At 42.6% G+C, this 22,462-nt stretch overlaps 1 protein-coding gene across 1 annotated transcript in view; it reads right to left on the reverse strand.

The window, feature by feature from the left end:
- The window catches only part of LMAN1 (lectin, mannose binding 1), a 33,915-nt gene extending 15,621 nt beyond the window's left edge, over positions 1-18,294 (reverse strand). Inside the window, exons 1-6 of the mRNA XM_045021298.1 lie at positions 18,035-18,294; positions 9,432-9,586; positions 9,236-9,343; positions 3,807-3,868; positions 2,765-2,864; positions 1,146-1,269 (exon numbers count right to left, since the gene is read on the reverse strand). Coding sequence (XP_044877233.1) covers positions 1,146-1,269; positions 2,765-2,864; positions 3,807-3,868; positions 9,236-9,343; positions 9,432-9,586; positions 18,035-18,260 — 775 coding nt within the window. The 5' untranslated portion in view covers positions 18,261-18,294. The remainder of the gene's footprint in view (positions 1-1,145; positions 1,270-2,764; positions 2,865-3,806; positions 3,869-9,235; positions 9,344-9,431; positions 9,587-18,034) is intronic.
- Between the last annotated feature and the right edge of the window lie 4,168 nt (positions 18,295-22,462).

Raw genomic sequence — 22,462 nt, forward strand, 5'->3', positions numbered from 1 at the left:
TTAGATAATTTCCCTTCCACCTGTCTGTTCCCTGCCTGCCCACCCAACCGCGCAAAAAACAAAACATACACACATATATAATAAAAACAAAACACTTATTTATGTGTGCACACACACACACACACTCACACTCACACACTCACACACAGAAAGAAAGAAGTTGGGAAGTACAGTCAGTCTGGCTTTAAAGTGTTCTAATACTCCTTTGTTTTATTTGGGATGAAACTACCAAGTTGCAAATCTCAAACCTAAACAAATAGATGGTGTTTGTTTTTAAAAGTTTATCTTTTCAACAATTCCTTTCATATATCCCCTAAAGATTTTTTTTTTCCCCCGTGAGCTTAGTACTCATGAATGGTGTTCAGTTAATACTGTTGGAGACTGACGTCCTCTAAAATTCACCCAGATGCAGAGAGTGGGCAGTGGGACTGCACAGGGAGCAAGGAGTGGAGGTGGCACAGGCAGAGCAGGTGCACAGGGTGTTATCTTTCTCCATACAGTTAAAGGAGTCTCTGCTCTAGCCACAAATAGGCCAAAGCATAAAAGGTGGTTTGGGGGGAGGTCATGACCACTGTATCTATATTATGGGGCCAGAAACCACAGTAAAGGAAGACTGCAATAGTAAATGTACCGTCCACTGGTTGACAACATTCATTCCATTACTCATACAAACCCAGAACTGATCCTTACACAAGGACCAATTACTCAGGCATTGGGCAGTGTTGGCTTCTTGATTTCACATCCATAAAACATATGCAGCACAGACAGCAGTTGTGCATGCTTTTTCAGACTATCCTGCTAATATGCAGTCCACTGTCCCTACAGATAAGGATCACCAACAAGGGTTCCAAGTACTGCTAATTAGGGTGATGGCTTTGCAGCTTGGCTAGTTGTTTAATAGACACTAGAGAGTGATCAGCAAGTCAATTCACACAGGCCAAACAGCTATCATGGCCAGCACAGCCTAGACTCTTACTTTCAGCTAGTCACCATCATTCCATACCAACCCCCTTCGACATCCCGTCATTTACAACTAGCCTCATTCTATCTTAAAATATCAGTTGCCAAGTAATGATTTACTGAAGCCCTATACGTCACAGCTCATCAACATGAACCTCAAACTTAAATACAGTGAAAAATATTACCTGCAAGCCCCCCTGTGGCTGCAGATATTCCAAAGTACCCTTGGGATGGTAGTACCATATTTTCCACTTTAGCACAAAATTCATAGTCTTCTTTATCTGGAGTAAAGCCATTGTTAATCATTACCTAGAAAGAAAGACACCTAGATTAAACCTACAAATTTGAATTTGATGCTCAAAACATGCCAGTTTAATTAGCACGGAACGTGCATAAAGCAAAGTAAAAAGTGCATTAGGTAAGTTAGAAAGAGGCTCTAGAAATAAGGCATTAGTAAAACCTCTCAGAATTTTAGCTATTAAAGTTCTAGATAGGGAGTATGCAACAAATGCATTACTACTTTATTCTATAAATCTATAAAAGATTATACATTAGACATACATGGTATGAAATACAGATCTTTTATACCAAAGGACACCAACAGTGAAAGAAAGCAGTTAGAACTTAATTTTCCAAAGTGTAGCAATGGAAGAAAAAAACTAAAATTCTAATTCAAAGGTAGCTCCCCAGTTCAGTGATATTCAGAGGTCAGTGGTTCAGGAGCCAAATTAGCGATCAACATTACCCAAAAGAGCCACAATGGGGAGAACTCATGGCTTCATTTACCATAGTACTATATATTCATATTTAAACAGTATGACAGGGGGAAATTATATATGTTAATGTATGTGTTATTCTCACAGCAAAATGACTTACCAAGTATTATTATTTTATCAACTACAATTGGGTAATAGCATAGTAAAAGCATCCTGATTATTAACTATTCTAAATTATTAACCAATCACACAGTGTTTTGATATCATGCTGCAAAGAGCCACTTGCAGCTTCTGAGCCTCAGTCTAAGCATCACTGGGATAACAGAAGTAGTTCTATTATCCAGCATGCAAGAGTATTACACAAGTTCTGACAAATGTAATAATTTCCTGTATGCTTTTTTGTGCCACTCAAAGGGTTGCCTTCAATGTACAGCCAAGGATTTGGATGTTAGCTTAGAGACCGCCTCCTTCACCACAAAATGCACCGAGTTGCTTGGGCTAACAGCCCTGAGATCTAATGTACTAGCAAGAGTGTCAGGGCCCACTCAGTTAAGGGCTCCAGGAAAGATGCATCTTTTCTGAGGCTTCCTGGTGTTTGCTTTTTGGAGTTGAACAAAAGAGTTGAACATATTAATTAGCTCATGTAACTAGTCTAGAACTTGGTAATTGGGCACATTTTATGGAAGCCCAGAATTAAGATTAAAAATAGAACACACATTTATATCATAGCTGCCTCATCCTAGTGCCATTTCTCCTTCTAGAGTGGGTTCATTCCATCACAAACTTAAAAAAGTTTCTTGGACATTCCCTTACATCATAAAAACACCACAAAACTGGGCATACCTGCCAAAAGCAGCCTTGGAATGTAGAAGCAAGAATGTTGCAGGTGCATAGCAGAGTTAGGGAAGCTTGCAGAGTGGCTGTCGACACTATACTTTTATCTGATTTCTATCAGTCCCTCATTTTCATAAGTTTTACAGTTCACTTGAACTCTTATTTAAAAAAAAAAAGCCAAGAAAATTTCATACTTAAAAGCTCCAGAAGTTGAATAATGTACTGTGTTATCTCAAGACTACCAGAGTACTTACAGTTAGTGTTTTTTGGTAATATGTAATCTTTGCTCGGACAGGATAGGGCTTGTTACGAAAATCTCTCTGACAAGATGCCAATGCTTGTGTGGAACCATCACTATGAAAGAAGAGAATCTGCTTACTGAACTACATCTTTACTATGTACTAGCTAGAAAAAAAAGGCATGAAAATTTCATTATTTTAGTGAATTACAAATGTCTTGCAAGAACAAAAGCCCTCTGGATAGTTAAATTAAGTTTTGCATTTACAAAAGGTTTAGGATTGACAGCACTGGAAGTGAAGCGAGGTCCTTTAGCACAGGACACAAACATGGGCAGAGGCAGTACAAGCTTCCCAATGCTACCTTTCCAATGTGCTTCAGTACTGCCCCAGAGGGACCACTCCCGGAGACTCTCTACGCAGACAGCTAACAAGCGTGTCAAATGTGATGTAGACATTTGTCCATCAGGAATCTGAATGAGACCACCAATTCATTTCACAGAGGTATGTCAGTTGTCAACTGGTAGCTACTTGTGATCACTGAGAATTTGTGGCATATCTGGATGAGTGATCTACAGATGAAAAATTCTATACCTCACCAGTTTATCTGAGCCACCTTGTCCCAGTACACCTGGTAATATATTACCACAACATTCACCATGCTATTTTAAAACAAATTTTGGCACTCCTGTGCAGCTTCTGCTAAATTCACAACAGAGCTTTAAAAAAAAAAAAATCAAAGCTATTAAATTATACTGATTCTCCAATAACAAAAAAAGCATTTTATAGTTCTACTCAAATTCAAACCCCCATGGAAGAAGACAATCTGTAGAAAAAGTGTATGCTTCTAGGTGATTTCAATCAATGCAGTTATATTATAACACACACACACATATATACACTGTCTGGCATGTTGTGTTCCATGTAGGTGCACAAAAACTATTTGACATTCTCTTACCAATAAAAATTAAGTGTCTTCAACCTTGTTTAAAAAGCTTCTAAACATTTCAGCAATCAATACCACAGGTCTATCACATTCAAGTAAAATTAATAGACTTACTTCTGATGGTCATAAAAGAGTTTTCCATTGTTGCCTACAACAATTATTGATGGATTGTTTTTCTGAAAGACAAACCACATGAACAAACGGGGTTTAAAAATTTTAAATTAAGTAATTTTATGAATTAGAAACAGATTCAATATACAATATCATTAGCAGCCTTCCAACAGCATGGGAGTAGGCTATAGAAACAACCAAAAGTCTTAACTCTGATGCAGCTTTGGTGGGAAGAGAGTAGGAAAACTAAATCGTTTGATGTAATAGCACTGTGTCAATCAACACAAAGAACGGCAACCTGCTTTTGTTCTATAAAAGATCTGGTGATGGAAAAAAAAGTATGGGAGTTCAGTGATGGGCATACTATTTTCATGTTTGCTATTTATTTTTAAATTATCAAATTGCAAGAATAAAAACTGAAGGTATTAGTTGAAAGATGATAAAATCCAATAAAGATACAGCATTTCACGCCTAAACACTATAACAGGAGCAGTAGGTGAAGGACTGACCTTCCATTCCACTAGCATCTTTGGAGGATGTTAAACAAAAGCTACTAAGTTAGACATTTTTAAAGTAGCAGGTTCAGATGATAAGCATCCAAGAGCTTTAAAAGAGCTGGCTGAGAAGCTCGCTGGATCATTAATGTTGATTTGCAATACGTCTTGGAGCACTGGAAAAAATCCAGAAGACTGGGAGAAAGCTACCGATCTGCCAATTTTTTAAACGGTAATGGGATGACCTGAGTAATTATAGGCCTGTAGGCCTGATATCAATCCTGGGCAACATAATGGAGTGGCTGATAAAAGACTTGATTAATAATTAAATTAGGGTATTGTAATTAATGCCAATTAACATGGGTTTATGGAAAATAGGTTCTGTTAAAGTAACTCATCTTTTTCAATGAGAGTGTAAGTTTGGTTGATACGGTCATAGTGTTGACATAATATACTCAGATTTCTGTAAGGCATTTTACTTGGTACAACATGACATTTTGGTTCAAAAACTAGAATAATATAAAACGAATATGGTACACATTAAATGGATTAAAACTGTAGAACTGATTAATGAAATTGTTTTTAATTGTTCACTTTATTAATGTAATTTCATAAGTAAAGTTGTTTGAATGAAACAACATTCATTCATAAACCAGTTACCCCAATAACTGGCTAATTGACAATTAAGATGCTTGTTAAGAGCCAGCCTTTCGCCAGCTGCCCTTGTACGCTGCTTAAATCACTGAAACTTGCACTGTTTCAACATTGTAACTTCTGCTCACTGTTTGCCATTCATTATATTTGTCTACATTGTAGCTTCTGTTCACTCTGTCATTCCTTACACTTGGCCATATTGTAACTCAAACTCCATTTTAAAACACTCACTCCATTTTGTAAAATCCTGCTGCAACCTTCATTTTTGCAAAACCCTGCTGTAATCTTATTAGTTTAGTCTAGATGTGTAAATAAGATATGTATGTATGATGAAATCAACCTCCAACAGCAGCCTGTCTTGATGAAATAGAGTTCAAACACCAAAGGCTGAAGATGCAGACAACAGCCCTAACAAAGTAAGAAGAGTCCACCCTAAAAAGAAAACAACAAAGGTATAATAGAAGGAAAATCAAAGCCAGGCTGAAACTCATGTCTGCAATTGATGGGTAATCAATCACACCAAACCCAGAGGCAGCGTGACACAGCAAGACCTATAGACTCTGGATTCAAACTAAAGCCTACAAAAAGGATGGGTGAGATGAAGACTTTGGAGGGTAACGTTCTGCTGCCAACATGGGAAGGCAGACGTAAGCCGCTCTCCTGTCGACTCAGCTACTGCCCCTCATTTGGGATGGTTTTATTTTTGTCACTGAGAGAGCTCTCTCCCAGCGACAAAGAGCGGTGTGACAGGGTAAGGTCAGATGGCTACAAGAGAGTGGTTGAAGGTAGCTACGTTAGCTCCAGGTTAAGCAGGTCCCTTTTCCCTGGGTAAGGTAACAGGGACTGTTCCAGAACACTCAGGAACTTTCTACAACTAATTAAGGCAGGAAGGCTAATCAGGACACCTGGTATAAAAAGGCTCTCACTGCAGTTAGTGAGGTGTACGTAAGGAGCAGGGAGTGAGAGGACGTGCTACTGGAGCACTGAGAAGTACAAGCGTTAACAGACATCAGGAAGAAGGTCCTGTGGGGAGGACAAAGGAGGTGTTGGGAGGAGGCCATGGGGAAGTAGCCCAGGGAATTGTAGCTGTCGTGTACCTGTTCCAGAAGGCACTCTAGACAGCTGCACCACAGGGCCCTGGGCTGGAACTCGGGGTAGAGGGCGAGCCTGGGTTCCCCCAAAAACCTTCCAACTCCTGATCCAACACAGGAAGATCTCTGAGGCTAGCAAAATCTGCCAATAAGCACAGGACCCACCAAGGCAGAGGAGGAACTTTGTCACAGCAGCTACAGTGCGCACCTTACAACGGTGTGGCTGTAGCAGCGCAGCTGGGCTGTTGTAAGGTGTGCAGTGTAGACAAGGCCTAAATGTTTTAGTTAAGTTAAAGTACTTTATTAGTACCATTTAATTGTTCATTTAAGTTTAAAAGTGGCACTATTCAACTGAAACTAATGAGTTTTTTAAATATTTGCACATAGTTCAGACTAAGTTTACAAATGCCAATGAACACTCAATTAATATTTTAAGTATTTTAGAAGAGATTACATGAGCTCCTAACTTGAAGCATTCTGCGCTAACACTTAACTAGCAAGCTGATTTCTGTAAAAGGTCATGTCTGAAAATAAGATGTAGACAAATAGTGAAAGGCAATATAACGCCTTGAAAAGACCTAAAAAAAAATCAAAATCAAAGAGTATAAAAAGACAGTTTTTGCTCCTTAAAAAGATCTTAACATCAGATGCTGGAGTTTCAATATTATCCCACAATATTATCACAAGTCTTGTGATATTTGGTGTTTTTTCCAACGCTCCAGCTCCTGAAATCATGAGTATCTTAGTTGTCATTTAAAAAAAGAAAGAAGATTCTTGCCACCATGGTTGCAAAGAAAATATGGAAAACAAGACACAAGTGAAACTTAAGGCTCAAAAAGCAGAAGACCGAGATAGAGAATTTTAAAAAACCTTGTTATTTTTAAATCAATTTCATGACTTTGAGGGCATGATTCATGAGACTTTGGGTTGGTTCAATTCTTACCTCAGCTCCACTCCACATATGCAGAGTTAAGGAGCGAAAGCTATGTAAAGACAATCAAATAGACTTGGATCCAGCCAGAGAGAGGACTCCTCTGGCACAGGAACTGCGAAAGTCAGCCACAGGTTGTCTTTTGAGGACCCTCTCAAAAACTCAGTGTAGAATACATTCCGAGACATAATGCTGTGGCGATTCTGAGCAGCACTGCTGTCCATAAGCAGTGACAGGATGCCACAACTCAGTCCTCCAGGATTATTAAATTAGATTCCAGGGTCCACTCTGGTTCCTAGACCTTCCCAAAACTGAGGGAACATAATTGTGACTTAAAGGCACCTTTACCCCTTGTCCCTGGGCTGGGAGTTCTGTGCTATACCCTTTAGAGGTACAACATAAAATCTCACCAATGTCTTAATACAAAGCACAGAAGTCTAAATAGGTATGGTTAGCATATGTAAAGATAGTTCTGACAGTATTTCAAAACTGAAGAATTTATTCTAGTCTGTCTACGGTGTAAAGTTTGACTATCAGAATCCGTAAGAATGACCTTCTTATTAGAATTACCCCCCCCCCGCCTCTCCCCAAAAAAAGAATTAAGTTTACATCATTCATTCATTCATGCCCGTCACCCCAACCGGGGTATGGGCCGCCAACCACAGATCTCCAGAGTCTTCTATCCTGGGCCATTCGCTCTAGCTGGTTCCAGGTATAGCCCATTTTTTTGCTATCAACCTGAAGGTCGCGTCGCCAGGTATTTCTTGGGCGGCCTCTTTTCCGCTTGCCTTGGGGGTTCCACCGCAGTGCCTGTCTGGTGATGTTGGTTGGCTGCTTTCGTAGTGTATGTCCTATCCAGCCCCACCTTCTCCTTCTAATTTCTTCCTCTGCTGGGAGTTGACGGGTCCTCTCCAAGAGGTGGATGTTACTGATGGTGTCTGGCCAGCGGATCTGGAGAATCCTTCTGAGGCAGCTATTAATGAAGGTCTGGATCTTCCTGGTGGTTGTTTTGGTTGTCCTCCAGGTTTGAACAAGTTTACATAGTTTGACATTATTACAAAAAATCTTCAACAAATGATACAAAAGTTTGGATCCCTAAAGCAACTCTGTCACACTGCAAATTCTGTATATTTTAGGATGTCAAAAATGCCTTAATATTTAGATGAGAAAAGACACAGGGATACACATGCAAAGTTAACACTGCTGTTGGAACATTAGCTACTGTATTCCATTACTCATTTTAACTAGTCAACCTTAATGAGGCCTTTGCCCCAATATAATTTTTATACACATTTAGTTTCCCACTGTTACTTTTTTTTTTTAAACCCAGAAAATAGCACAGGTATACTTCTTGGTAGTACTATAACAGTGCCTATAAAAGTAGTAAGCACTTAGGACTTAAGAAACCACTTTCCAGATAGTGGAAAGGTACCAAAGAGTAGACAGGGGCAAGGAATTTAGATAACACCTCACTACCCATTTCTCCAGCTAGGGAGACAGAACTAAAACTGCCTGCACCACTTCCCGCAGCTCCCATTGGCTGGGAATGGCGAACCAGGGCCACAGGGAGCTGAGGGGCTCCATGCCTGCAGACGCTCCAAGTAAACAAAACATCCCGACCCACTAGCGACTTACCCTGACAGGCCAGGAGGCAAAGTTTGCCAACCCCTGAAATATAGGGTCAGCTTATGAAAGGGTCATATAGGTTTTGCTATTTTTACCTAGCCATCTTGTGGGGTTGGCTTATAAATTAATGGGCTAATGAACGAGTATATATGGTAGGTAGAGTACAGGGCAGTTGGATGCAGAAGAATCAAAAATAAAGAAGCTTCAAAAACGTTTATTTCCTGATCTGCATACATATGCCAGTATCCCTCTCCTAATGCATAAACATTAGGACCTAATAAAGTACAAGGGGTTTAAAAGTGTATAACTATCAAAACCATTTTCTCTTCAAATCTAGCAAAGGAACTGGTCCTCATTGATCCTCAACTACAGCAAGATTAATCTTTCAAGCTTCAGCTTTTTTTTTTTAAAATAAACCTAACCTGGTCAAAAAGGAGTCTTTTAGGAAACTGCAGAACAGAAAAGTTGTAAGCTTCATTTTCTCTTCTTTAAAAAACCTCCATCTAGCTGAAAACCAAAAAACCCCCCATATAAAACAGCTCATTTTTCACAAAAAGTATAAGCATATGTGAACATAAAATGGTAAAAGTGAAACCATTCTGGAACCTTTATTATAAGAGTTTGCTTCCAACTAACCTTTCCATCATTGTCAAAAGAGTCAAAGAAAATGCCAACACCATTCCAAGTATCAGCTGCCCCAAAAACCGGACCTTCTAAGCCTTGACCTTCAGTAAACCAGATTGCCTGTGCACAGAAATTAAATAAAGTCATAAATAAAGATTTACATTTATAAAACAAATTTGTTTTCAAAAGTAAAATCAAGTTCATTTACTAGTCCATCAGCTCCAATCCGGCCTCTCCCTGTCACTCGAAATGTCACCTCAACCTCCCAGTATTCAAATATAGACTTTGTTTTTGTCCACACTGATCCTCTCTGGCTTTTTAAAGATGGAGTTATTCGAATCTGATCTGCACTAGGTATGGCATCTGAAAAAGAAAAAAGAAAAAAAATCAACAGTGAACATATGAGAGAACATGAAGAGCACATTCTGGAATTATAAGGATTTGCTAAGCACACTTTACCTTATAATTTTGCAGATAGATGATCCCTCTAATTGAAGGGCCAACTGTTTTCAGATTGTGGTTTTAAGAACTTAACATTTGAACAGTTATGGGGCAAGTAAAGTAGTAACATGCTTAAATTTAACATTTCATTGTCTATTATCTCATCATTCAAAATTTTGTTTTACAGTGCCTCACTCAAAGTTCGTCTGGGATAGCAATGGACAACCTGTGGGGAAGGTTGGTCTTATGGTTAAGGAACTGGAGTTGAATTCAGGAGATCAAGATTCAGTTTTCTCCTTCTGCCACAGACTTCCTGGGTGAGTCAATTAATTTTTCTGTGTCCATCTATAAAATGGGTATAAAACTATTTCTGTTTTCAGACCTTTTGGCTGTCTTGCCTATTTAGAGCGCAACGCTTTGGAGCAGAGGCTCTCTCTTTCTATGTCTACACAGTACTGTATTTCACACAATGGGGACCTGATCTCAGCTGGACCCTTCAGGTGCTACGGTAATACAGTAATTCCTCACTTAAAGTCATCCCAGTTAACGTTTTGCTGTTATGTTGCTGATCAATTAGGGAACATGCTCATTTAAAGTTGTGCAATGCTCCCATCTAATGTTGTTTGGCAGGTGCCTGCTTTGTCTACTAATTGCAGGAAGAGCAGCCCATTGCAGCTAGCTGGTGGGGGATTGTAACCAGGGTGGACCAGCAGCCCCCCATCAGCTCTCTGCTCCCCTAAGTTCCCTGGGCTGCAGCCACCCAGCACACTATCAATCGGTGGGTCAGCTGTCCCTTCCCCCACTGCCATGTGCTGCTCCTCATGCCCTCTGCCTTGGAGCTGCTCCCAGAGACTCCCGCTTGCTGTGCAGGAGAGGAAGGGGGGTGGGTAATGTCAGGGTGTCCCTCTCCTCCCTGCACCCCGCTTACCCCTTCTCCATATAGAGCAGGGAGGGAACACGGATGGAGAGAGACAGAGAGAGCCTGGGGCAGCAGCAGCTCTCTCAACTTTCTGATTCACTTAAAAAGACAATGCACTTAAGAGTGGGTCAGCTTATTTAAAGGGGTAGTGTGCATCTCTCCCACACACAAGGTGGGTGTCTGTCTCTGTCTGCTATGCTGTCTCCCCTCCCTCCTGTTCGTGCTGCCTTGATGAGATGCTACATTAACAACGTGTTAACCCTTGGGGGCTCAGCTGAGTATTAGTTCATCATTTAGCAGCAAGGTATTCCCTGGGAAATATCCCTCCATCTTCCACCCTCTAACTTCACCACCTCAACCAAGCTTCACAATCATCATAGCTGTGAACAGTATTAAATTGTTTGTTTAAAACGTATATTGTGTGCATATATCTATATAATATATAGTTTTTTGTCTGGTAAAAATTTTTTCCTTGGAACCTAACCCCCCAATTTACATTAATTCTTATGGGGAAATTGGATTCGTTTAACACTGTTTCGCTTAAAGTTGTATTTTTCAGGAACATAATTACAACGTTAAGTGAGGAGTTACTGTACAGGTAGTTTAAATAGTTTCTCTTCGTAGTTCTAAAGAAAACTTAGCAAGCCACAGTAACAGATAATCTGAGTATCCTTTATAAAATGTAATGAAGATACACTTCAAGAAAGACAAGCTAACATCTGCATCTATCCATGGATGCTTGCAATAAGCAAACATTCCCATGAGTTAACCAGATATCCTATATTTAACTCCATCACAGAAATTCTATATCGTTTCTATACACTAACTCAGAATGATACTCTTTAGCTAGTAAGTAAGTGTTTGTACATTTTATACTAATCTGCTAATGGTTGGAGCAGCACTCTGCCTCCTGGAAGCACAGTCAAGTCTTTAAACCATCACTGAAAATGTCGAAATTAACTAAACAGTGTACAATAAATCTACTTTTCAAGCCAAAACTTCTATCTACTTCGTTAAAGTATAGTTTTGACATGTCACTAAACAATTTGATTTCCAACTGGAAGAGATGCAGAAATAAAATCTGCAGACACATTAAATGACTGCTTCTTGGAGAAGTTTGTCCTGGAACTCACAAGGGGAAAGGCAATTCTTGATTAAGGCCATGTCTACATTTGAAAGCTTACAGTAGCATAATTGTACTGATACAGCTGTGCCACTGTAAGGGCACTCATGTAGCCACCTTATGCTGAGAGGAGAGAGCTCTCCCCTCAATGTAATACACCCAGCTCAATGAGCGGCAGTATCTATATTGGCGGGAAAGCATCTCCTGTTGACACAAGTGCTTATGCTAGCAAAACTCATATCGCTTGGGGGGGGGGGTGTGTTTTCATACCCTTCAGTGACAAAAGTTTTGCAACGTAAGTGCTAGTGTAGACATGGCCTTAGTCCTAAGTGGAACAAAGGATGTGGTCCAGGAGGTGAATATAGCGGAACCGCTCAGTAGTAGTGACCATAAAATAATTAAATTTAATATCCTTACAGGGGGAAAAGAGCCATAATAGAACTGAACTTCAAAAAGGGGAGCTACACAAAAATGAGGAAGCAGGCATTGAACAGAAATTAAAAGGAACACTCACAAGGGTGAAATGCCTGCAAACAGCATGGAGATTGTTTAAAAACACCAGAATAGAGGCTCAAACTAAATGTATACAGTAAAACTTCATTCATCTGAAACTCCATTATCCGTCTCTCCATATTAACCAAAGAACTAGCACATACAGGTCCAGAAGAAGGCGATCACTCCTGCGGTAGCTAGATTGCGGGTGCAGCCTCAGACTTTCCCCATTCTCCAGATTATCCGATCTCACGCCAGTCCCAATTAGGTTGGATAAACAGGGTCCTACTGTACAAGCAACCAAACTGTAAGAGGACCAAAAAGATGCCACTGTGGCTAGACAGCAGAGTAAAAAGTGGTTAGAGACCAAAAGACATCCTTTAAAAATTGGAAATCAAGACCTACTGAGAAAAATACAAAGAAGCCTAAACTCTGGCAAGTGAAACATTATAAGGCAAGCCAAGAAAGAATTTGAAGAGCAACTAGCTAAGGACACAAAAACTAAAACACCTTATATGTACACCAGAAGCAGGAAGGCTGCCAAACAGTCAGTGTGGCCACTAGATAACTGAGGTGCTAAAGGAGCACTCTGGGAAGACAAAGCTATATTAATTCATTGCATCAGCCTGCACTGCACAGGATATGGGCGAGATCCCCATACCCGAACCATTCTTTTTACACGACAACTCTGAGGAACTGTTCAAGATTGAGGTCTCAATAGAGGAGGTTTTCAAACAAATTGATAAAATTATACAGTAATAACTCACCAGGATCAGATGGTATTCACCCAAGAGTTCTGAACCAACTCAAATATGAAACTGCAGAACTAACTGTAGTAGTTAATCTAATGCTTAAATCAACCATTGTACCAGCTACAGAGTAGCCAATTAACAGTACAGGGTAGCCAATTAACAGCTGTTTTTAAAAAAAAGGCTCCAGAGACAATCCTGGCAATTACAGGCCAGTAAGCCTAACCTCTGTACCAGGCAAACTGGTTGAAACTACTGTGTAGTTAGTAAATCACAGAATTATCAGGAGCATAGATGAACACAATTTGTTGGGGGAAGAGTCAACATGATTTTGGAAAGGGAAATTATGCCAATCTATTATAATTCTTTGACGGTGGCAATAAGCACATGGATAAGGGTGATCCAGTGTATATAGTATCAGAGGGGTAGCTGTGTTAGGGCTTGGCTACACTTGCAGCTGTGCAGCACTGGGAGTTAAAGCTGTCTTTGTACAGCTGTGTAGGGAAAGCGCTGGAGTGTGGCCACACTGACAGCTACCAGCGCTGCAGTGTGGCCACATTCGCAGCGGTGTTGGGAGTGGTGCATTATGGGCAGCTATCCCAGCGTTCAAGTGGCTGCAACGTGCTTTTCAAAAGAGGGGGGTGAGGTGGAGTGTGACAGGGAGCGTGGGGGGGAGAGAGAGAGAGAGAGAGTGTGGATTTTTGGAGCCGACACTGTCAGCTCCCTGCCTTGCAAATTCCGACCACTTCCCCGACCCCTCATCCACTCTTAAATGCAAATAGCCTTCAGACCAGATAAGCAGCTGCTCCGACCGACTCCCTTCCCCCATCCCCCGCTCCACTGTGCTGTTTCTCTCCTCAAGCAAACGCTAGCTGTGGACATTCATCCCCCTGCCTGCCTCATTCACAGCAAACAGTAGCTGTGTTTGTTAGATAAGCAGCTCCGGGAGCCCCGAGTTCACAACAAAACAAAGAGAGGCATCATAACAAAACAAAGAGTTCTTTAGTTAAAAGCATTATGGGAAAATTCTGGAGGTCAGTTACAGCGTAGTAAGATTAATCACTGTTTACACTGGCACTCCAGTGCTGCAGCACCAGCGCTGCAGTCGTTATTCCCCAGGCAGAGGTGAAGTACAGCCAGCGCTGTAGCCAGGGAGATACAGCGCTGTATGTGTCTTGCCAGTGTGGACGGTGAGTGAGTTGCAGCGCTGTAAAGCCACCACCAGCGCTGCAAATCTCCAGTGTAGCCAAGCCCTTAGTCTGGATCTGTAAAAGCAACAAAGAGTCCTGTGGCACCTTATAGACTAACAGACATATTGGAGCGTGAGCTTTCGTGGGTGAATACCCACTTCATCGGATGCATGTGTATATAGTGTACCTGGACTTTCAGAATGCCTTTGACAAGGTCCCACACCAAAGTAAAGTATACAATCATGAGATAAGAGGGAAGGTCCTCTCATTGATCAGTAACTGGTTAAAAGACAAGAAACAAAGGGTAGAAATGAATGGTCAATTTTCAGAATGGAGAGAGGACAATATCAGGATCCCCAAGGATCAATATATTCATAAGTGATCTGGAAAAAGGCATGAACAGTAAGGAAGCAAGTTTGGAGAAGATATAAAATTACTCAAAAAGAGCAGGAGTACTTGTGGCACCTTAGAGACTAACAAATGTATTAAGCTTTCGTGGGCTACAACCCACTTCATCTGATGCATAGAATGGAACATAAAAGGTGACTACGAGGCGTTACAAAGGGATCTCACAAAACTGGGAGACTGGGCAACAAAACAGCAGACAAAGTTCCAATGTGCATTACTTTGCACTTATCAACACTGAACATATAATCCCAACTATACACATGAAATGATGGGTCTAAATTAGCTGTTACCACTCAAGAGAGATCTTGGGAGTCACCATGGATAGTGCAATGAAAACATCTGCTCAACATGCAGCAGCAGTCAAAAAAAGCTAACAATGTTAGGCGCCATTAGGAAAGGACTAGATAATAAAACAGAAAATATCATAATGCCTCTATATAAATCCACAGTAACCCCCACCTTGAATGCTGTTCTGGTCACTTCTTTTCAAAAAAAGATATATTAAAATTGGAAAGATGCAGAAAAGGACAATGAAAATGACTGGGGGATGGAACAGCTTCCACAGGATGAGAGATTAAAAGACTGTTCAATTTGGAAAAGAGACTACTCAGGGGACAATAGAGGTCTATAAAATCATGAATGATACGGAGAAAATGAATAAGGAAGTGTTATTTACTCCTTCATGTAACACAAGAACCAGGGGTCATCTGATTAAATTTATAGGCAGCAGGTTTAAAACAAACAAAAGGAACATCACACAAGCATAGATAACTTGTGGAACTTGTTGCTACAGGATGTCATGAAGGCCAAAAGTAGAACTGAGTTCAAAAAAGAATTGAATAAGCTCAAGGAGGATAGGTGCATGAATGGCTACTTGCCAAGATGGTCAGGGATGCAACCCCGTGCTCTGGGTGCCCCTAAACCTCCAACTACCAGAAACTGGGACTGGACAACAGGGGATAGATCACTGGAAAATGCCCCGTTCTGTTCATTCCTTCTGAAGCATCTGGTACTGGCTATTGACAGAGACAGTATACTGGGCCACATGGATCACTGGTCTGATCCAGTGTGGCCATTCTTTTGTAAAGTAACCGCGATTTGTTTCAAGTGCTTCTGTATCAGTGACAGAACAGTCAGTACAAAAGGACACTTTGCCCTGGTCTACACACAGCCCCTGGTTCGAACTAGGGTACGCGAATTCAGCTACGTGAATAACGTAGCTGAATTCGAACTACCCTAGTTCGAATGACTTACCATCCAGACGCCGCGGAAGCGAACTCCGCGGCTCCAAGGTCGACTCCGGCAACTCCTCCTGCCGCGGTGGAGTACCGGAGTCGACCGCGGCGCTTCCGGAGTTCGAACTATCGCATCTAGATCAGACGCGATAGTTCGAACTCCGAGAAGTCGAACTCGCCGCGTCGACCCGGCGGGTAAGTATAGACGTGGCCTTTCCTGATATCATTAAGCTAGAAAGGGCTTCATGTTACATAGTAAGTAAACCTGTTTTGACAATTAAGTAATTTTACTAATAAAAACAAAATAAAAAGTGCAGACTGAAGCATAATATTTGAAAGGAGGCACATGGATTTTAAAGGAAATTGTTGCCTGTTATATTATCTTGTTTAAACCATAATGAAGATTTGGTTTTCATATTGAAATATGCACTTTATATTCATATAATACTTACCATTCAAAAATCTCAGATTGCTTTATGAATATTAACAAAGCCTCTTAACATCTCCCTCAGATTCATGTTGTCCTAATTTTACAGCTAAGGCATAGAGAGGTTAAGTGATTTGTCCAAATCCATACAAGAGGCCAAAAACAACCTGAAACTCCCAATCCTGCTTTTAGCCAAAGAGCTGATATATACATACATTTACTGTAGAAGATAAACAGCAAATGGAAGCGTTATCAAGTGATTATTTACTCTTGGCTTTATTATCAGGCTTGCTACTGACTGCCTGCATGACCTTGAGCAAGTCAATTCAAAATAACTGGCTGAGGAACCTGAACTAGTAGCTTCATTTTCAGCACACCTTTTAAGAGTCAAACCACTTATTTAGGTATCTAATTACAGATAGAGAGGTAAAGGCCAAAACTATCTATACCACAATTATGATGCCAAGTATCAGGGGGTAGCCGTGTTAGTCTGTATCCACAAGAAAAACAAGGAGTCTGGTGGCACCTTAAAGACTAATGGATTTATTAGCTTATGCCCAAATAAATCTGTTAGTCTTTAAGATGCCACCAGACATAATTGTGATGCAAGATTCTACTTGCCTGTCTAAAAGGTGCATTCTGAGGCTTAATTCATTAACAATAATACAGTGCTTGGAGATCATGGAAAGATATTCCATCAGCACCAAGTTTCTTTTATGCAATAAATGTGATGAAAGCATATGCCAAGGACATGACCAAAGTTGCCAGCTACCCTAATTTGTTGATAGCTATACAGACCAGATGCCATAGTGTCACTTGACTAGTTCCAAGAATTTGGCTACATGTGCATCAGTCTTTCTCCCAAAAAATTGTTTTAGAGTGACTTGACATTCGCCCTACCACAAATGACACCATATTTATCAGAGCGACAAGGTGGGTGAGGTAATATCTTTTATTGGCCCAACTTCTGTTGGTGAGAGACAAGCTTCTGAGCCACCAGAGCTCTTCTTCAGATCAGGGAAATATATTCCAAGCATCGTAGTACAGTTATGAATGTAAGCTCCCTCAAAATGTGTGTTAATTACATATGCTACACAATCTGTTCCACCTTGCATTTAGCTGCGATGCTCAGAGTACCTTTCAAAGATCTGAAGACCATCTCTGGGTGGCTTGAAAGCTTGTCTCTCTCACCAACAGAAGTTGGGCCAATAAAAGATATTACCTCACCCACCTTGTCTCGCTAATATCCTGGGACCAACAGGGCTACAAATACACTACATACCTGGTTGTAATGACACAGAGCTGCAGCCTTAGTACAGCGATGAAAACTTTTTTTTTTGTTAATAGTCACCCTGAATGCCTCAACTACTTTTACTGTGCTCCCCAAAGCCAGTTGTGTTACCAGACACAGCACAGGGGCGGGGGGGATGATTTTGGGGGTTTAGGATTATAGAAACACCCTCCCCCTCAACGCTCTGCACCGGGGTCTCTGCTGGTGGAGCGAGGGGCTTAGGTACTGTGGATAACTCTGACTATAGAGCCTCAAGCTGCATGTACGTTTGTGCGCGGTATCCCAGTAGTCCGGGAATGATGCCCATAGAGCCAGGCGCCCCCCAGGGCCATACGGGACCAATACGAGCGCAGCGGGGATCTGTCCACGGAGCCAGGCGCCGCCCGGGGCCGGAGGGGGCGGTACTGGGGGGCGAGATAGGCCAGGCGGGGGGCGGGGCCAAGGAGGCAGGCGCCCCCCTCCCCCACTGGAGGGAGTCGCTACCGGGGTCGCGGGGGTCATAGGTCACGGCTGGCCGCGGAACGGCGGGTACTTACTGCCCGTGTGGACCCAGAACGGCACCGACCCGTCCGCCTGCACCAGGTGCGGCCCCTTGAAGCTGTACTTGTACTCGAAGCGGCGGTGCGGCTGGGCCGCGGCCTCTCCCGCGGCCCCCAGGCTGCTGGCCCCGGCGGGGAGGAGCAGGCGGCAGCCCAGGCAAAGCAACGCGGCCCAAAGGCCGTTCCCCCCAACCGGGCAGCCCCGCTGCATGGAGACCGCCATCTTGGACTCTGCCACGGGGAGCCAGGCACGGCCAACAGGGCGCTGCCTGATTGGCTGCGGGGGCAGGGGGCGGGGACTGCCGGCCAAAGGGGCAAAGTCGGGCGCGTGGCTACATGTCAGCGCCGCTCGGGGGCGGGGCCTCTCCGTCCCTGTCCCCGCCCCCCAGGACTCCCCGCCCCGCCTCTCCTCTCTTCACTGTATCCCCCCTCCCGCCCGGCCAGGAGTGGGCGGCAGAGAGGCGGGGGCGCCACAACGGGAGGGGGCGGGATCCTGTGGAGGGGGCGGAGTCGGGTGGGCGGTGGAGTCCCATGGGCGGGGGGGGCATGGAGAGGCGGGCCTGTTATATAAGTGTAGATGGACTATATGGGCTGTCCGGCACCAAACCGCGTTCAACGAGGTGCGGGGTTTGCCTGCTCAGTTCCAGGGCAAACACCCCGTGAAAAAGCCTTTCAAGTTTTCATTAAAGATGCAGAAAAGAAAGAAAAAAAATTTAAAGCATTAAATGAGGCTTAAATCTGAACAATATCCCTTGTGCCCTTTCCCTGTAAAGAGGCTTTAGAAGGAGCCTCCTTGCCCCCCCTCGCCCCCCGTTTGATGGTCTTTTAGGTGGTATTAAAGATGGTAATAACTGGCCTTTTGGGGGGAAAGGGAAAAAGTTAGTTGAGCTGGGCAGCTGCTATTTTGTTAAAGGCAACCTAAAAGCCATAACAAGACAAAACACATACAAAAGAAGAGAGAAAGAAAAGAACAGCAAAGAGAAAAAATGCAGCTTCCATCTCTGAGGTTGACTCTCACTTGCAACCTCACTGCTGGACAAACACAGGCCCAGCACACAGTCTGATCAGGCACTCCTAGATCTGGCAAACTTGTACCAGCTGGGAGCTGTTTAGGGAATTTCTTTTAGTTGCCTATTTTGTATCATAGCCTTAAAGCAGTGTTGCAAAATACACAGTCTTGGCTGGCTAAGGCACACTCTTATTAGACAGTATCAGAGGGGTAGCCCTGTTAATCTGGATCTGTAAAAGCAGCAAAGAATCCTGTGGCACCTTATAGACTAACAGAAGCCTTGCATCCGACGAAGTGGATATTCACCCACGAACGCTCATGCTCCAAAACGTCTGTTAGTCTATAAGGTGCCACAGGATTCTTTGCTGCTCTTATTAGACAGAAGGAAAAGAGAGAGAGAGAGAGAGGAAAGAGAAGAAGTAAGGTAGAGAAAGAAAAGGACATATGGGTTTGGGGGAAGAGATAAAGTCTCACCTGGTGTTCAGAAGTCAGTTGCAATGGATGAAGGTGGTGATGTCATCTGTCTCCCTCTCTCTGGCCTGGTCTGCTCAGGACATCTGTCAGAATTAGGATGTAGAAGGTCCAAGGTCCCAGGAAATGGTGGGGTAGCAATCATGATGATGAAACTCATGCCAGTAGTCAATTTTTCCCCCAAAGTTTCTTTCTTTAAGGACCCGCAAAAAAGAGTGCTGGTTAGAATAGCCCGTCCTCTCATTATTTTGTCCACCAATTAGGCCTAGTCTCTGACACACCAATTTTAATTCACTGATTTCTGGTTCCCTCATTTTCTTGTTCACCAGTCATGATCTTTACACAGCAAAGAATCCTGTGGCACCTTATAGACTAACAGACGTTTTGCAGCATGAGCTTTCGTGGGTGAATACCCACTTCTCCGGATCCGAAGAAGTGGGTATTCACCCACGAAAGCTCATGCTGCAAAACGTCTGTTAGTCTATAAGGTGCCACAGGATTCTTTGCTGCTTTTACAGATCCAGACTAACACAGCTACCCCTCTGATACTTGATCTTAACACAGTCCTTGAGTTATGTCAGGAGGTCTTTTGGTTTGGACTAATTCAGGCTTTCTGACTCCCTTTTGTACCTTTTCCCATCAACACTTGTTATTATATGCTATTGTGACGTTTTATATACTGTCACTCACTTTTTACAGTTGAGCTCACAATTAAGGGGAAATGTGTAGGCCCCGTTATCACAACAGTCAGAGGGGAGACAGAAAGGGACATCATAGATAGGTGGGGTGGAGAAGGTCCATAGGGAGGGGAAAGAGCTTCCTATGGAGAGAGGAGTGTCTTGCGGGGGAGGGGAGTCCCCCATGGGAGTCTCCCCATGGGGAGAAGGAAGGGACAGTAGATTGCGGCCCCATTTTAATGGGGTCACCAGGGCTGGCATTAGACCTGCTGGAGGCTGGGGCAGAAGACAAAGCCTGAGCCCTGTTGCCCAGGACCGAAGCCAAAGCCTGAGGGCTTCAGCCCTGGGCAGTGGAGCTCATGTTACAGGCTCCACACCTGGGGCTGAAGTCCTTAGGCTTTGCCCCTCTGCCTCAGGCAGTAGGGCTTAGGCGGGCTCGGGCTTCAGTCCTCACTCCTGGGGTCATGTGGTAATTTTTATTGTCAGAAGGTGGTTTTATTGTCATTGCGGTGCAATGAAGTTTGAAAATCCCTGCTCTAGAGAACACAAATCCATCGACTGGTGTTGCCATTTGTACTACTATATATAAAGGCCTGTTAGCTTTTATATTATATTTTTTCCCCAGAGTCTTGCAACTTGACTACATAAAATCACTCCAGCTGAAATTTAGAATACAAGATCTCATTGAATTAAATCTTAACATAATGCATAGCAATCAAAATATTTTATGATTAGTATGCAAAACAAACAAACAAAAAAAACCTAAAAATAAAGTAGTTCCAGGCACTTTAGTCATACAGTGACATTGTAGTGCTTTATTTAAACAATTCAATGTATGTTGTTTGAGAACTGGTTCAACTGATTCCAAACAATTATAAATATTTAGCTATTTACCAAATGAGCCTCAATGACTCTTGAAATGTCACAAGTTCTGCTGGATAAATAGCGTCAGTTTCATATAGTCCACGGATCCAAATGTATTTGAAAATGTCCTAGTGGCACATTACATGACATGATCAAATTGAGGGTGCAAATGTCCTCATTCATGTCGGAATGCAAGGCCCCTACTGGAACAATTATGCTCTGTCACGGCTTGGGTGTTCTGAAAGAAGGTAGTCCTTCCCCCACAATGCCATACAGGAGACAACTATAATGTTGTTCCCAAGTCTCCTGTGCACAGAAGAGAAGGGCTACTGCTGATGCTCAAGTGCTGAAAGGTCCCCAGGGGGCATGTGTGGGATTGTCCATGGCCCTGTGGCTTCTACACAGCAGACAGCACCTGGAGGTCTGTATCATATTAACAGATATATCAGATGCCTCTGGGGACCATGCTTTCCCCCAATGACTGTGCAGGCATTATGCCTTCCCTTGGCCTTCATACTTCTGTTCAGAGAGGGTAGCTCCTCCCTGACTAATGTAATCTCCATCTATAGGGGCCTACACTGGCCCATTGTATACTTACAATGGTCTGACATCCAGCATGCTTTCATAACAGACTTTCTTGCAACAAACTTGGCCAAAATCATTCTTTATGTAACACCCTGGAAGTCAATAGAGTTTCCCTAGAGATGAATTTGGTTGTGAGTTAGTTAATGTTTATGGACTGATGGTGAAAGATGCTGAGTGCTAGAGTCAATAGGAAATGAGGCCCATGAGCACCTAGAAGGATCAGACCCATAAAGACAAAAACATGTGGAGGGGCGGGAGGGACTGAATGTGAGGTATGCAGAAAGCAAAGCTTTCCACTATGGTGTGTGGCATTCTGATTGCCTACCTTCATTCTTCCAGTGTGCTTGTGTCTTTTTTTTTTGCAGTCCACCTGTGTTGGTTGTTTTGTCTGTCTCATTATGGTGACTTCCAGGTGCACCCAATTTTACCAGAAAATGTCAGTTTGTTTATTTGTTTATTTTAAACTTGTGACTGAACCAACATACAACTTCACTCACAGAAACACGTCTCTCCCTTTTAAAATATTGTGTGTTGCTCTGTATTACAGTCTAATTTCAGCTATAATACAATTCCAGGGTTGCCACTTTGTGGGTATGTCTACACTTCAGTAAATCACCTGGACTGGCCCATGTCAGCTGACTTGGGCTCATGGGGCTTGGGCTGCAAGGCTATAAAACTGCAATGTAGACATTTGGGCTCTGGGACACCGGGAGGCCAGAATACCTGTCATATTTGTGTTTACACTGTTTGACTCTCAGCCCCTTCCTTGCCATGCAGTTTTGGAGTGCAGTGTAAACACAACTGTCTTATATTTATTCT

Source organism: Mauremys mutica, chromosome 6 (assembly GCF_020497125.1).
Source record: "Mauremys mutica isolate MM-2020 ecotype Southern chromosome 6, ASM2049712v1, whole genome shotgun sequence".
Classification (NCBI taxonomy): Eukaryota; Metazoa; Chordata; order Testudines; family Geoemydidae; genus Mauremys; species Mauremys mutica.